Source organism: Egretta garzetta, unplaced genomic scaffold, assembly GCF_000687185.1.
Source record: "Egretta garzetta isolate BGI_Z169 unplaced genomic scaffold, ASM68718v1 scaffold887, whole genome shotgun sequence".
Taxonomy (NCBI): Eukaryota; Metazoa; Chordata; class Aves; order Pelecaniformes; family Ardeidae; genus Egretta; species Egretta garzetta.
This window is the reverse complement of record NW_009260144.1, coordinates 48335-61033: the sequence shown is the minus strand read 5'-3', so window position 1 is coordinate 61033 and position 12699 is coordinate 48335. Positions and strand designations below refer to the sequence as shown.

The following is a 12699-nucleotide window of genomic DNA, read 5'->3' as shown; positions in this document are numbered from 1 at the left end:
CCTTTGTTAGAATATTTTTGTGCTTCCTCATTTGAGGGATTTTTTTAATTTTCAGTTTATTTGATCTTTCTCTTTTAGTACAGAAATAATTTTGCCAAAACCAATACTAATTATATTTTGTATTTGCTAAAAACAATTTCTCAAATTTTTTCCTTTTTCCCTGTTTTCTTTTTCTTTGAACTAATTGTCCTGTCCTCCCTTCCTCAGTCATCACTCATGAGCGTGGTAATTATTAAAAACAACTGCCTATTCTTTATTTTTCCTGCTCTTAGCTTTGTGTCAGCACTGTACAGCTCCTGAACACCATAAGTTTTTTTTGTTCCTGTAAGACTGTTCAACTAATGGGGTCTTTTCTATTATTATTACAATTGTGTTTTCCAAAATTCTTGGGGTTTGTGTCAACTCTCCCCACTTTGTTCTTCCTCCCTTTCTCAGGATTTGCACAGTAACTGGCACACTAGGTGTAAGAGCAGCAAGCTTTTTTTAAACTCTTTTATTTTTCTGTTATTTTTTATTTCTTTTCATTTTAGTGAGCCCAGTATGTGCGATGGATGAATGTTTAAAAAAAATACCTATACCTATACATACACAAAGCCTTTTGCTATAGTCCTCCTGTAGTACTTATGTTGTGTATTGAATGTGGCTTTATTGCTGCATTGATTTGTGCAAGCACAGGAAATCAGTGGTGGATCCAGTGAGGATTTGAGGGTGGTTAGTAAGGAGAGGACTTGCCACTGGCTAGGTTTATCTAATGCAGTCAGGAGTTGATACAAGAAAGAGGTGGTGCACCACTAATTTAGAGGAATCAATAATGTTTACAGGCAGTTCTTCCTTGCTCTGTAAGCTACTTGATGTGTTAAGCTTCCCATACCTCAAAGGTTCCTTGCTTCAAGGAAGAGCTTTGTAGGAGCAGTTGCCACAAGGTATTCCTGTCACCATGAGAAATGGAATTTAAAATACAAAATGTGTGTACCATTCAGCAGAAACAATAAGCTAAAACACAGTAGATGTATTTTCATTTGCAAAATGTTGAGGAGGGAGATGATCGGATTTTTATTTGTTTTCTCAGTGGAAATTTTTTTATTTAGTGGATCAACAAAATTCTACACTTAGGGTCATGTGGTTTTGTTTTCTTTGTTACTGAGCAGCAGCGATGTCAAGATATGTTAATCACACTATGTCAAAGATTTCTTGACACAAATATTTGCTAACAGCACCTTTTTTTATATATTAACATCCATCTATTGAAGATTCAAGAAAACAGAACAAAGCAAAGCCAAACCAAAAGAGACTGTACTTTCCCTTTTCAGGGTTACATTATTCTTGATACTATGCTATTCAAATAATAATAATAATAATAATATTTTTTTATATTATGAAGCACACCTTTTTCAATTGAAAAGTAGTTTGTGTAAGAGCTATACAAGTACTGGTATGAATACCTGATAGCATTATGAAAGCCCAGCCAGTGTGTCTGTGGGGAAACTCCTGTAGTGTCCAGTTTTGAAGTATCCTAGATTTTATGGGATACCTGAGATCATACGTCTGTTTGCAATCCTATGAATTACCATCTGTAAATACTACAAAGAAAGTATCAAAGATGTGGAAATGTTTTCTCCCGTTCCTTTTTTCAAGGGAGATACTTACGCTATGAGTAATTAATTCTCCTCAATTAAAGGTCATTTTATTGGTTCCCAAGGGAATGATGGGATGTAAAATGTGCACTGTCGCCTGTTTCTTTTGTCATCTGAATCTGATGCAGAAGCATATTAATCAGAAATTGTCATTGAGTTTACAACCTATAAGCCTGAAACTATTCTTGCCAAAGTCAAAGGAAAAGTGCTGTTGGCACTTATGAGGTCAAACTTTTAGAGTCAACTTTTCCTCAAAAGCAGTGCTTGTTTCTGGTCCTGTGTCAATATTGGCAATAGGTGGAAAGCCCTGTACTGGTCAACATGGATATGAGATTTATTGCCCTATTCCAACTGCTTCTTTGTGCTGTCCGCATCATAAGCTCCTTGTCCTGATAGTCCTCTGACCGGTACTACCTTCCCTTTCCAAACCCTGGAACCCTCACTGGTAACAACATTGATGGTTCTTTAGCAAATGTCTTTCTTACTTGTTTTTGTGATGTACTCAATGTTGTTTCTTCTGTATGTATTTTGTTTTGACTGTTCTGTTTCTTTTTCAAAAAAGGGGGGTTCAAAACAAGACGTAGAAATGCTTATTATCTTGCAATGTTTTCTCATTTTTCATTCAACACTCATACTCTATGCCATTTCACTGGAAGTCACAAAAATCTTGAAAGTGCAATGCTTTTCTCCTTTGGAGAGACTTGTTTTACTTATCATATAAAGTAAAAAATGTAAGATGTTAAGTTTACACGTAGATTATTTTACCTTTTTTTTTCTTTTTTTGTCAGGAAAGCTCTATTTTTATTTTTAATATTTTAATAAGGCATTATTTTGTTTCTCCGTAAGTTCTCAGAGGCTTATTTTAATAAAGTACAATTTTAGAATTAAATTTGATCTGATAGTAGGTCTTAAATGACCTTCTATTAAACTGACTGAGAGTGGTACACGTACCCTATAATAGAGAGCTATAATGAAGGTACACATCAGAGCTATTTTCAAACATTAATAATGTGAAATCAATAAATGTGCTTCTGTCCTTCACCAACCTAGTCACAGTCAACCTAGGTGGATGTTTAAATTCTGCCTGATCCACCGTAGCCTACATTGGAGTGTTTTCCACCTTCATATCACTGTATTTGAATCAGTGTTTGCATTTAAAAGGGAACTTAAGTAGCTTTGGTTCAGAGAAATTGTTATACATCACTCAGTGAGAAAACAAGTGCTTTTCTTATTTGAATCAGATTATTGAGAAGTTGAAGGCATTGCAGCACTCACAATCCAACCCAGTACTGCCCAGGTCTTATTATAAGAGTAAATTCACTTGGTTTATCATGGGAGAGCTTTGCTGTTGCTTAACAGCCATCAAAAAGGAGCCATGTTCCTTTTTGAAAGCTGAAACTATTTTTGTATTTCTGTAATATGTAGCATCAGACCAATGTTTCTGAGGAGTAATAGAAGTCAGATCTTTTCCACTGAGGATTTAAAAAAAAAAAAAAAAAAAAAAGAGAGAGAATTACTAAACTTGGGTGCTTGTACTTTCAAGGAAAAACCCCATATATTTCATTTTTCATTCAATCTTATTTTCATTTTCTACATGATACCTCTGTTCCTATATATCACAAATACAGGCTACCAGTTTTGCAAAAACTACAGGCCTTCATGTGTGTAGCCATATCATTTACATACAGCATGAGCAATGGCAGCATTTTAACGTCTAAGCAAATAATGCCAGAATATACATCATATCAAACAGAAATTAAAGAACATGTTTTCGTGACAACCTAAGTCATACTCTATGCAGTGCATATATTTGTAAGTACATTATCTATGCAAATCTTTCTGTGTACTGGCATGAATTTGTGTGCACAGCAGCAAAGGTTGTTCTCTTAGATGTTATAGAAAGAAATGGATCTGCACTTCAGTTCTGTAGTTGCCAGTGAGACATCTCTTGCAGTCAGTAACACCTGAAAATTAAAATTCCTGTCAATACTCACATTGGCTTTAGTCAGATTTTGATCAGCTGTAGAAACTGAAAACCAGCATTATTTTAAAACCTTGAGGCCAAGCTGTTTGAAACTTTTTTTACTTCATTTTGAAATATGTAAAAATATTTTCAAAAGGAACAGACCTTTCAGCTTATGTGAAATGATGTACCTAAACATCTTCTGATTTTGCAGAATTTTGTAATAACTTACATTCATTTTATGATTTCTTTACAGTGGAGCTAATTAAAATACCCTTCCAAACCCTTCCAATTAAAATTGGAATTTATTTTATAAAAATTCCTAATTTCCCGTGGATATAATACAAGCCAGAAGATTACTTCATAAATTAATCTGTATAATAATTTTAACTTGAGACTTGTTTTCCTTCTTGTTCTGAAAAATCTTACTTGATAAGAGGGCAAGAAAAATAGAGGTGGAAAAATATTAAACTGTAACTTATTCTTTAGTCTTATTCATACAAATGGCTTCTACTCAGTGAAATCTTGATATTCAAGAAATACATGGTTGGACCCTTTATGGGCTTCATTTTTCCAACCGTAATACATCAGCAATTTTATTTTTTTAAATCATTGCCATCTCGGCAGTTCAGCTAAATGCATTACATGTGTGAAGGTACAAGCTCCACCAAATATTTGCCTTTCTGTAATGTTTATTTTTGCAAAATATAAATATTCATCTAGACCAAAAAAGCAAGTGACTCCAAGTGTGACTTTAAGCATGACAGGAGTTCAGTTAAATTGAAAAAAAAAGGAAGTGACTAATCCTGCAGGATATTCTGTACTCTGGCCTTTGGCCAGCAACATATGAAAGTATCTTGCAGGGCTGAACTTGCATATAATGTTGAATAATACACTTTTAAGTGCACAGGCACCTTTTGATTTTGCCTTCTTGCCTTCTCAGGCATCTTTTGTGTGTATACATTAATCAGCACTGACAGAAACAGCCATTTATTTTTCATTGTTTAATTAGCTGAAAGGGTTTTCAGTCTTCTGTGACTGAAAACCTATGTATCTAGTATTTATATCTGAGATAGAGAAAAAGGTCATAGAATGCCATTTATAGTATTCGGTTCATTCTTGGAGAAAGAATTGCATATTGTTTCCCACTACCAGAAGTACACGTTTGGAATTAGGAGGAAGAGCATTTTATCTTTCCCTGTGTTACAACCTGCATTTGCATATACTTTGGTGAGGTGTGCTATTAATACCAAACATTAGGTCTTGATAGCAACAGGAAAGAGTGAAATTCTGTTCTTCTAAAATATTTATATTAGTTTTCAAAGTGCTTTTTGCTTCCTAATCCCACCATTGTAGTGAAGCTTCTCACTTTAAAATTCACAGGCTGTGGATTGATGAGTCTATTACCTTGAACCATGAATCATTCATGGCTTGATGTAAACTTAAACTTCTGATCAGGTTCATGTGTATATACATTCCAAGTTGTACTAAATACTGTTTACATTTCAGCTGTAATAAAGTAATTCTAATAATACAATAATTCTAATAATACAATACATTATCCACCAAGATAACACTATGTCAGTAACTGTGAATGTAATTACTAATGTCTATAACCTTTTTGAAAAAAGCTTTTTTTCTTTTAAATATTAATTAATTCGCTCTTATAGTTTCCTTCTGTTCATGCACTAAAAATGTTGTCTTCATATACATGGATTGAAGTTCAGACGAAAGCCTAAAATATCTCCCCATGAAAAAAAAATCTTCCAAATTCTTTTGCAGTTTACTTACATTTTTATCTCCTTTCCTTTTGTTTTCTACAAACAGCACCTGGCCACATATTCAAGTGATGTATATTCTTAAAAAGTAGACGTTTTTATGGCTCCCATTTTTGTTGCCATACACATTCCAAATACTTTATCAAAGTCCTAGATGGCAATTTCCTTACTTTCAATAGGTGGCCTTTTTTGTTTCAAATACCAATGTTGTTATCCTCCTGTGTCATTTTATTAGCTGTTCTACATTTTCCTCAGTTGTGGTTGTTTTCCTGGGTGAATGATTGTTTCTCCTCTTCACATGTCAGTGTACAAAGTTAACTGTATGTATTGATGAAATTGAAATAAGTGTGTTAATTGAGGGCTTTTTAGTATACTGTTTCCTGTGAAGAATCCAGAAAATAATTTGAAGCTTTATACATTTAGATATTAGCTATTTATCAAAAAATGAACTGAAGGGCCTAATTCTATAAAACACATCGACATTTGTTCTAATTCATCATAAATTTATTGCTTTATTTTGTCAAGGGAGACAAATGCCCAACATCCATATTGTGTCAGCAGCAGACAGGTCCTAAATCCTCATATATTTCCACCTAAATGATTCTTGAGAATGCACACAGCTGTCAATTTCAGGGGTTATTTTAGATTGTTTTAAAATCTAATAGTTTATTTGAGGAATGGTTTTCATTACTGTTTGATTAAATTGATTTCTGTATTTTTAAGTACCTTGTTTTGTGATGAATGGGGAACCAAATTAATCCAATCCTAACCTTTGTGTGTAATGCAGCAGTCATGCCCAGCAAACAGGAATGTAAATCATGGATTATTTGTAAAATGTTGCCAAGCTCATGCTGCCGTATATATAAATCAAAAGTTAAATTTCATAATTTAATTTTTTTTAACCAAATTACTATCTGCCAAGCACAAGTTATATGTGGTTCAGATAGATTGGTGGTTATAAGTCTTCTCGCCCCTTCTCTCTTTCTTAAAATTAAATATGGAGATTTTCTTCAGGGGCTGTGGGGTGTTACTTGGCAACCTGTGATAATCTGCTTCCATCTGGCCTTTTTACAGGAGAAAAGGTGATGCAGGATGATGAGTTCACCTGTGACCTCTTCCGCTTTCTTCAGTTGCTTTGTGAAGGACATAATTCAGGTTTGTGGGCAGGCTGCCAGTCAGCTAAGCCAGGGTGATGGTAACTAAAGATAACAGCTCTTCATTGCGGAAGCCTTCATAAAATATTATGAAAGGTGGAGTAGCTGCTAGACTGGACATGAAAGGAAAATTATGTGGAATTAAATTGACAGGTTTTTTTAATCAGCTTTAACTTTGTAGAAAAGATAATACTTTCCAAAATGATGAGTTTTGGATCTTAACCTACTAGGAAAGGTAAATTTATATAGGAAAATGGTTTATATCTTGTAGTCAGTGAAGACTCAGAGGAAAAATATAACAGGAAGGTATTATTGTTCCTTGGCATTTGTGTGCTTTCTGGTGTGCACTATTTGGCATGAATGTCAGTTAGAATTGTATGTGAAATTACTACATACACAATACCTTTCTTGAAGAAGTAGCATCTATTTTAAAAATACAAAAACAAATTAAACAAATATATGATATTAAGTGCATTTTTATTATTAAGTACTTTTCCCTGTGTTCTCTGTGTCATCATTAGGGAAGAAAAAGAAGAAAAAGAAAAAAAAACCTATTATTTTTTTTAGCCATTGGACATATTTATGACTTTGTAATCAGGAATTGTATAATTATGTGATTTAATTTTGCTTTTGCTTAACAAAATATATAGTAGGTGTAGTTATGTTAATACTGATGGAGTTCTAGAGATGTAAAATTAGTCATAAATGAGATAAAAATAAGAGGAAGTTGAAGTTCCACAGATGAAACAGATAATCAAGCTTCTGCCTTCAGAAGTCCAGTGATATGTGATCTCTGCAATAAAATGCTGAAACTCTTCAAATGGTTTGTTGCCAAAAAAAGAAGAGTTAAAAAAATCCATTCCTTTAAGCTATACTTTCCTAGATCATGTTAAATCAGAATTAATTTTCAAGAGTAGTTTTGTAAGTCTTTAACACTTAAATAAATTTAAATTAAACTTTTAATTGAATTTTTAGATTTTCAGAATTACCTGAGGACTCAGACTGGTAACAACACAACTGTTAATATTATTATTTCCACTGTGGATTACTTACTAAGAGTTCAGGTACGTTAACTTGTATACTAATTAGGTAGACGACAACAATGACTTGTATTTATACAATATTTACCATTTTTAAAAATTGATTTCATTTATTTTGATCATAAGGCAGAAGTTTGTATGTGGAGATTCCAAATTTCATAATTTCTCTGGAATTTCCTTCAGCAATACATGGTTTGCTGCCACAAAACTTCTATTTACAGGAAAATCAAACTTCATCCTTATCACAAAATGTTCAGTTTCATTAGATGAGCACATTTATTTGTCATGGCATTTACTCTGCTCACTGTAGCCCACGTTGATGAGAGAGGCTGTAATTCTCTACTTGTTACTGTGAGAGTCAAAGGTGGCAAAAGTGTGAAAGACTGATTTCAGCCATTATGTGCAAGAATGCAGTGGAGTCTGTTAACCAAGGAGAGCTGGCAGAAGGTAGATGAGTACTAAGTGTATCAGAGGATACCATTAGCCAGTTGTTGACTGAGTGAACCCTGTGACTGAAAAGTGTTTTGTATTGTTTAAGTTAAGCTTCAGCCAGCTGCTTTTTCATCCATATTCTGATTTAGTCTGAACACTGGGCTGCTGTATGGATAGTCATGGGGTGGGATGGAGTGAAGCATAAGAACATTGTATCATTTTCTTAGGAGGGAAAAAAAAACAAATCAAAAAGAAAAAACAAAAGCAGAAGGGTAGATTTAAAACCCGTCAACGCTCTGATTTGAATTATCTCCGTAATATTTCAAATATGAAAACATTACATTATCACAACCTGGTAGAAAGTAATAAAAAAAAAATCTTGTTTCCACATTGGAGCATGTGAAAGACATGGATATATTTTGTGATAAATGTTAATAATTTTTACCTATTATTCTAAACTTTGTGAAAATAACTGTGCTTGATAATATATTTTGTTGTGTTGTTTTGGGTTTTTTTTTAATTTATCTAGATAAGTTTTCCCTTTAGCCATTTATTTATTTGGTCTGAGAATTCCAGACTTTGAAAATTGGTGGGGTTTAAGTTGCTGCTGTTATCAACATGGCTTTTTATCTTTATGCATTGTGTAGAAGTTGTAGGGGACAATACAGTGATTTTCATTCCATTGCTTACTTTGTTGAAACTTTAATAAACTCACCTTTCGGGAAGACGGAAAAAGGAATCAGGCACACGAAGCAACATTTGCTCCCACTATTGACTAGGTGTCAAGCACACGGTATAAAGAGACATTTTTTAATGCACAGCATGCAGCATGGTAGTACTACTGAGTACTCCTTTTCAGAATACGGGCAGTTGTATTTCTGAGAGCAGATACCAATAAATCTATTTTTTTTTTTTTATTATTTTGAGGTTTGCTGTGGAGTTTTTTAATTATTTATTTCAGTTTGTTTGTTTTCCTATTGATTCCCTCGAGATGAAACTACAGTTCTTGAAGTCATACTTGAGAATTGTTGGGGGGGTCATTTAAAACCTTTATAAACTGAATATTTTTCAGAACTGGAATGCTATCTAATGTTATTTTTCTTATCTTGGTGAATACCTGGTTAGAGGCAGTTTGCTTACATAATCTCTTTGTGCTTCTCACAACTTTTTTTAGGAATCCATTAGTGATTTCTATTGGTATTATTCTGGGAAGGATGTTATTGATGAGCAAGGACAACGAAATTTTTCCAAAGCCATCCAGGTTGCAAAACAAGTTTTCAATACTCTTACAGAGTATATCCAGGTAAATTAGTTTCATTAGAATTTCATGGATTTGAAGGGAAATTAATCATACTTTTGGCATGAAGTTGTAATGTAGCTAGATATAACATAGATAGAAATATGATATAGATGCATTTATGCTTCAACATTATTTTAATGTATTTATTTACGTAGGAAATGAAGTTTTGAATCATATAGATATAGCTGTCACTAGTCTTTTGGAATCCTTGGCTTGTGTGCAAGATAGTACAATTTTGTTTTGCTTTGTTTTAATTTGGCCTAGACTGCAGCAGTGTTATCCACTTTAAAGTCTTCACTTTTAATCCACTGAGAAACTAAGGTCAATATGAAACATAGCCGCTATTTAGTCAACAGAACATTAGACTGTATTTTGTCAGGAATAAGGCTGGTTTAAAGCATCAATGCTGTGTTTTAAATACTTAAGTCACACATTACATCTGAGAATTGTAGACATGTACTTAAGGTGGACTCCACAATAAATGAGACTGGGATCAATTCTGTCAAAATAACAATATAGGAGTTCTTCCATTTTATGTTGGGAATTCAGTGGAATTTAGTTCTAAATTAATTCCTCATGTAAATCAGCCAACAATATTACAATTTGTTTCTGCATATAATAAGCAGGTTAGAATTTCATTAGACTGTTAGGTTTCTATTATATTTTTTTCATTCAAATGAAAATATATTTTATAGTTCGTGAAGTTGAAATGTAATAGAATAGGACTGAATAAATATTAGTAGAGGTGGCTTATATACATGTGCCTACATGTATTTAGTGTATATTTGGTAAATCACAAGTAGCATTGTTATCTGGTAAAGATTTTGTCTGTTACCCTTTGAGGCTTCAAAAGATTTTGTATTCCTGCTTTTCAGAGGTTGGAATTTTAGGAAGAATATTCTTTCAGCACTGTGTTCTACAACAGCTAGAATATGCTGGAGGAAATACATCAGGAGTCTGATACTGTAATCCCTTATGCCGTTTTTACATTAACGTCTACAAATTATTTCTTATTTATAGAACTATATAGGGAAGAATCAGCTTGAAGATTTGCATTGCTTTAGCATTTGCAGTTTAAAGTTACAAGCAGATAAGTATATTTTGTGGTTCTGAATTAGTAAATTGGCAGAAAGGTTGTTGGGAATAAGCATTGCTTACAGTCAGTGGAGTTATTAGATAGATAATTATACATATGTTTAATTTTTCATAGCAGTTTCTAGAGAACAGCTGTAAATAAACTCTGCTTTTCTTTTTTTTCTTTTTTTTTTTTTGTCATTGCCTGAAAAATAGGGACCATGTACTGGGAATCAGCAAAGTCTGGCACACAGCAGGCTATGGGATGCTGTAGTTGGTTTCCTTCATGTGTTTGCCCACATGCAGATGAAGCTGTCTCAGGTACCTTTGTATTACTTTTTTAAGTTACTAACTTTTTTGTAGAAGATAGACAGACTTGTTAATATGTTTGAGTCATTAATAACAACAGTTAACAGGGGAAATTTGAGGAAAAATGAGAGACAGAGGTGATAGAATACAATAGAGTTGAGGGAGTAAATCACAAAATTGTAGTGGGTGTGAATAGTGGGCCTGTAATGAGACTACTGGCCACAGGCACAAAGCTGATTAGATCAAGCTGCAAATGAAGCACATCACTGATATTCAGAAAGAATCAGTGTTTTCTGCAATTTTAACCAAGCCTTTTATGCTGGGCCCATCTTCATTGATGTGGCCTGCATTGAACCCTGGGTCAATATATGTCTGCATCTAAGCCTTTTCTACTCTTAGTAGAGAGAGTAATCAGACCTTAAAATGGGTGAATTGCTTTTGGATGTGAGTACTCATTTTGTAAATTACAGAAATAGTGTAGGGGACTGGCATAGAGAGTTCTTTAGGAGGTTAAAATTAGATGAGAAGAATCTTATCCTTAAGCAATGCATTTTTCAACTTTTTATCTTTTTAAAAGAATTACACATCTTAATTGAATGTACTGATGCTAAATTTTTTACACAATTTGACATTCTCAGAGAAAAGTGTTGTAAGCTTGAAAAGGTTTTAGTTGTTAAGGAATATGCTCTCAAGGCTCTGAGTTTTTTAGATTTTATTATTTGGCTGCAAACGTATGCATGTAAGTATTCTTTGCATAAATTAAAGTAGTCTTGCTCAAATGATTTTCCTCCCTGCCCTGGGGACTTTATGGCTGAAAGTAGGCTGATTGCCTAGATTTGTAGACTTTGTGCTACAGGTATGCTTCTCATTCTTTATGGCTAATTAGAGGTCGTCTTCCAGCAAATAGTATCACAGTGAAACCTGTTTATCAAGAGTGATGCATGGAATTTCTACTGAAGTGTATTTATAAGTGCCTGTAGATACTGTCCTCATTTTGGAACATCTTTGTTATTTTAAGAATTAAAAAAAATAGTCAATGTTTGGGAAGGCAACACTGGTAGCTATTGTGCTTTCTTCCTGTACTACTAAACCAACGTGGAAAGCGGTATCTACTGACATTGAGTCAAACTGACATTGAGTCAAACATTGAGTTACTGACAGTGAGTCAAACACATGGTAGCTATGTGTTGATTGAGAAATATGATGTGGCTATTGGCAAGATTTGTTTTTACAGTAATGACAAGTTTATAGTCTTAGCTGTGCCTGGAGTGGCTTTACAGCATCTTTTCATTATGGCATCTAGAAAATAATGATACTCATCCTGCCACTTCAGAGACAGCCAAGAAGCTTTGTACAACGAGATCCATTGTAATGTGTGGAATTACTCATGCTGTTCTGTGGGATGACAGAAACACAGTCATCTACAAATTAATGATAAATAGTGATGATGTCTTCTTGTCTGAGGCTCAAGCCCTTGGCTTCTGGGAGCTCCTTTAGGGGGCCAGCAGAACCTTGGGAAAGACCAGAATAGTTTTTTTTTATTTATTGCAAGAACATATTAATAGGCTTATCAGATTCTATGGAAATACTTTTCAAAAGTGTAGAGTGTAGCTAAATGGATTTATAAGGAGTTGCCATATGGCTTTTTTCTGTAAGAGTGGCCTGTCTAGGCTAAGTATTTGGGGTTTGTTTTAAATTGGGAGTTTCCAGAGCACTTTTGGAGAATATTTGAAACAAGATTTAAATAGGAACTGTCGTGGTTTAACCCGGCTGGCAACTCAGCACCACGCAGCCGCTCGCTCACCCCCCCCCTCCCTCAATGGGATGGGGGAGAGAATCGGAAAGAAAATAAAAGGTTAGAGCTGAGGGCTGAGATAAAGACAGTTTAATAAGAGAAAATAATAATAATAGTAATAATGAGAATGATAACAGAATATACAGAATATACAAAACGAATGAGGCACAAGGCAATTGCTCACCCCCCACCGACCGATGCCCAGCCCGTCCCGAGCCGC

The 12699-nt window shown here is 34.1% G+C and overlaps 1 protein-coding gene across 1 annotated transcript in view; it reads left to right on the top strand.

The window, feature by feature from the left end:
* The window catches only part of LOC104128861 (ryanodine receptor 2), a gene marked incomplete at its 5' end in the record, with an annotated part of 147072 nt that overhangs the window by 95827 nt on the left and 38546 nt on the right, over nucleotides 1–12699 (top strand). The window contains 4 exons of the mRNA XM_035897117.1: nucleotides 6450–6530; nucleotides 7505–7593; nucleotides 9176–9304; nucleotides 10592–10696. Coding sequence (XP_035753010.1) covers nucleotides 6450–6530; nucleotides 7505–7593; nucleotides 9176–9304; nucleotides 10592–10696 — 404 coding nt within the window. The remainder of the gene's footprint in view (nucleotides 1–6449; nucleotides 6531–7504; nucleotides 7594–9175; nucleotides 9305–10591; nucleotides 10697–12699) is intronic.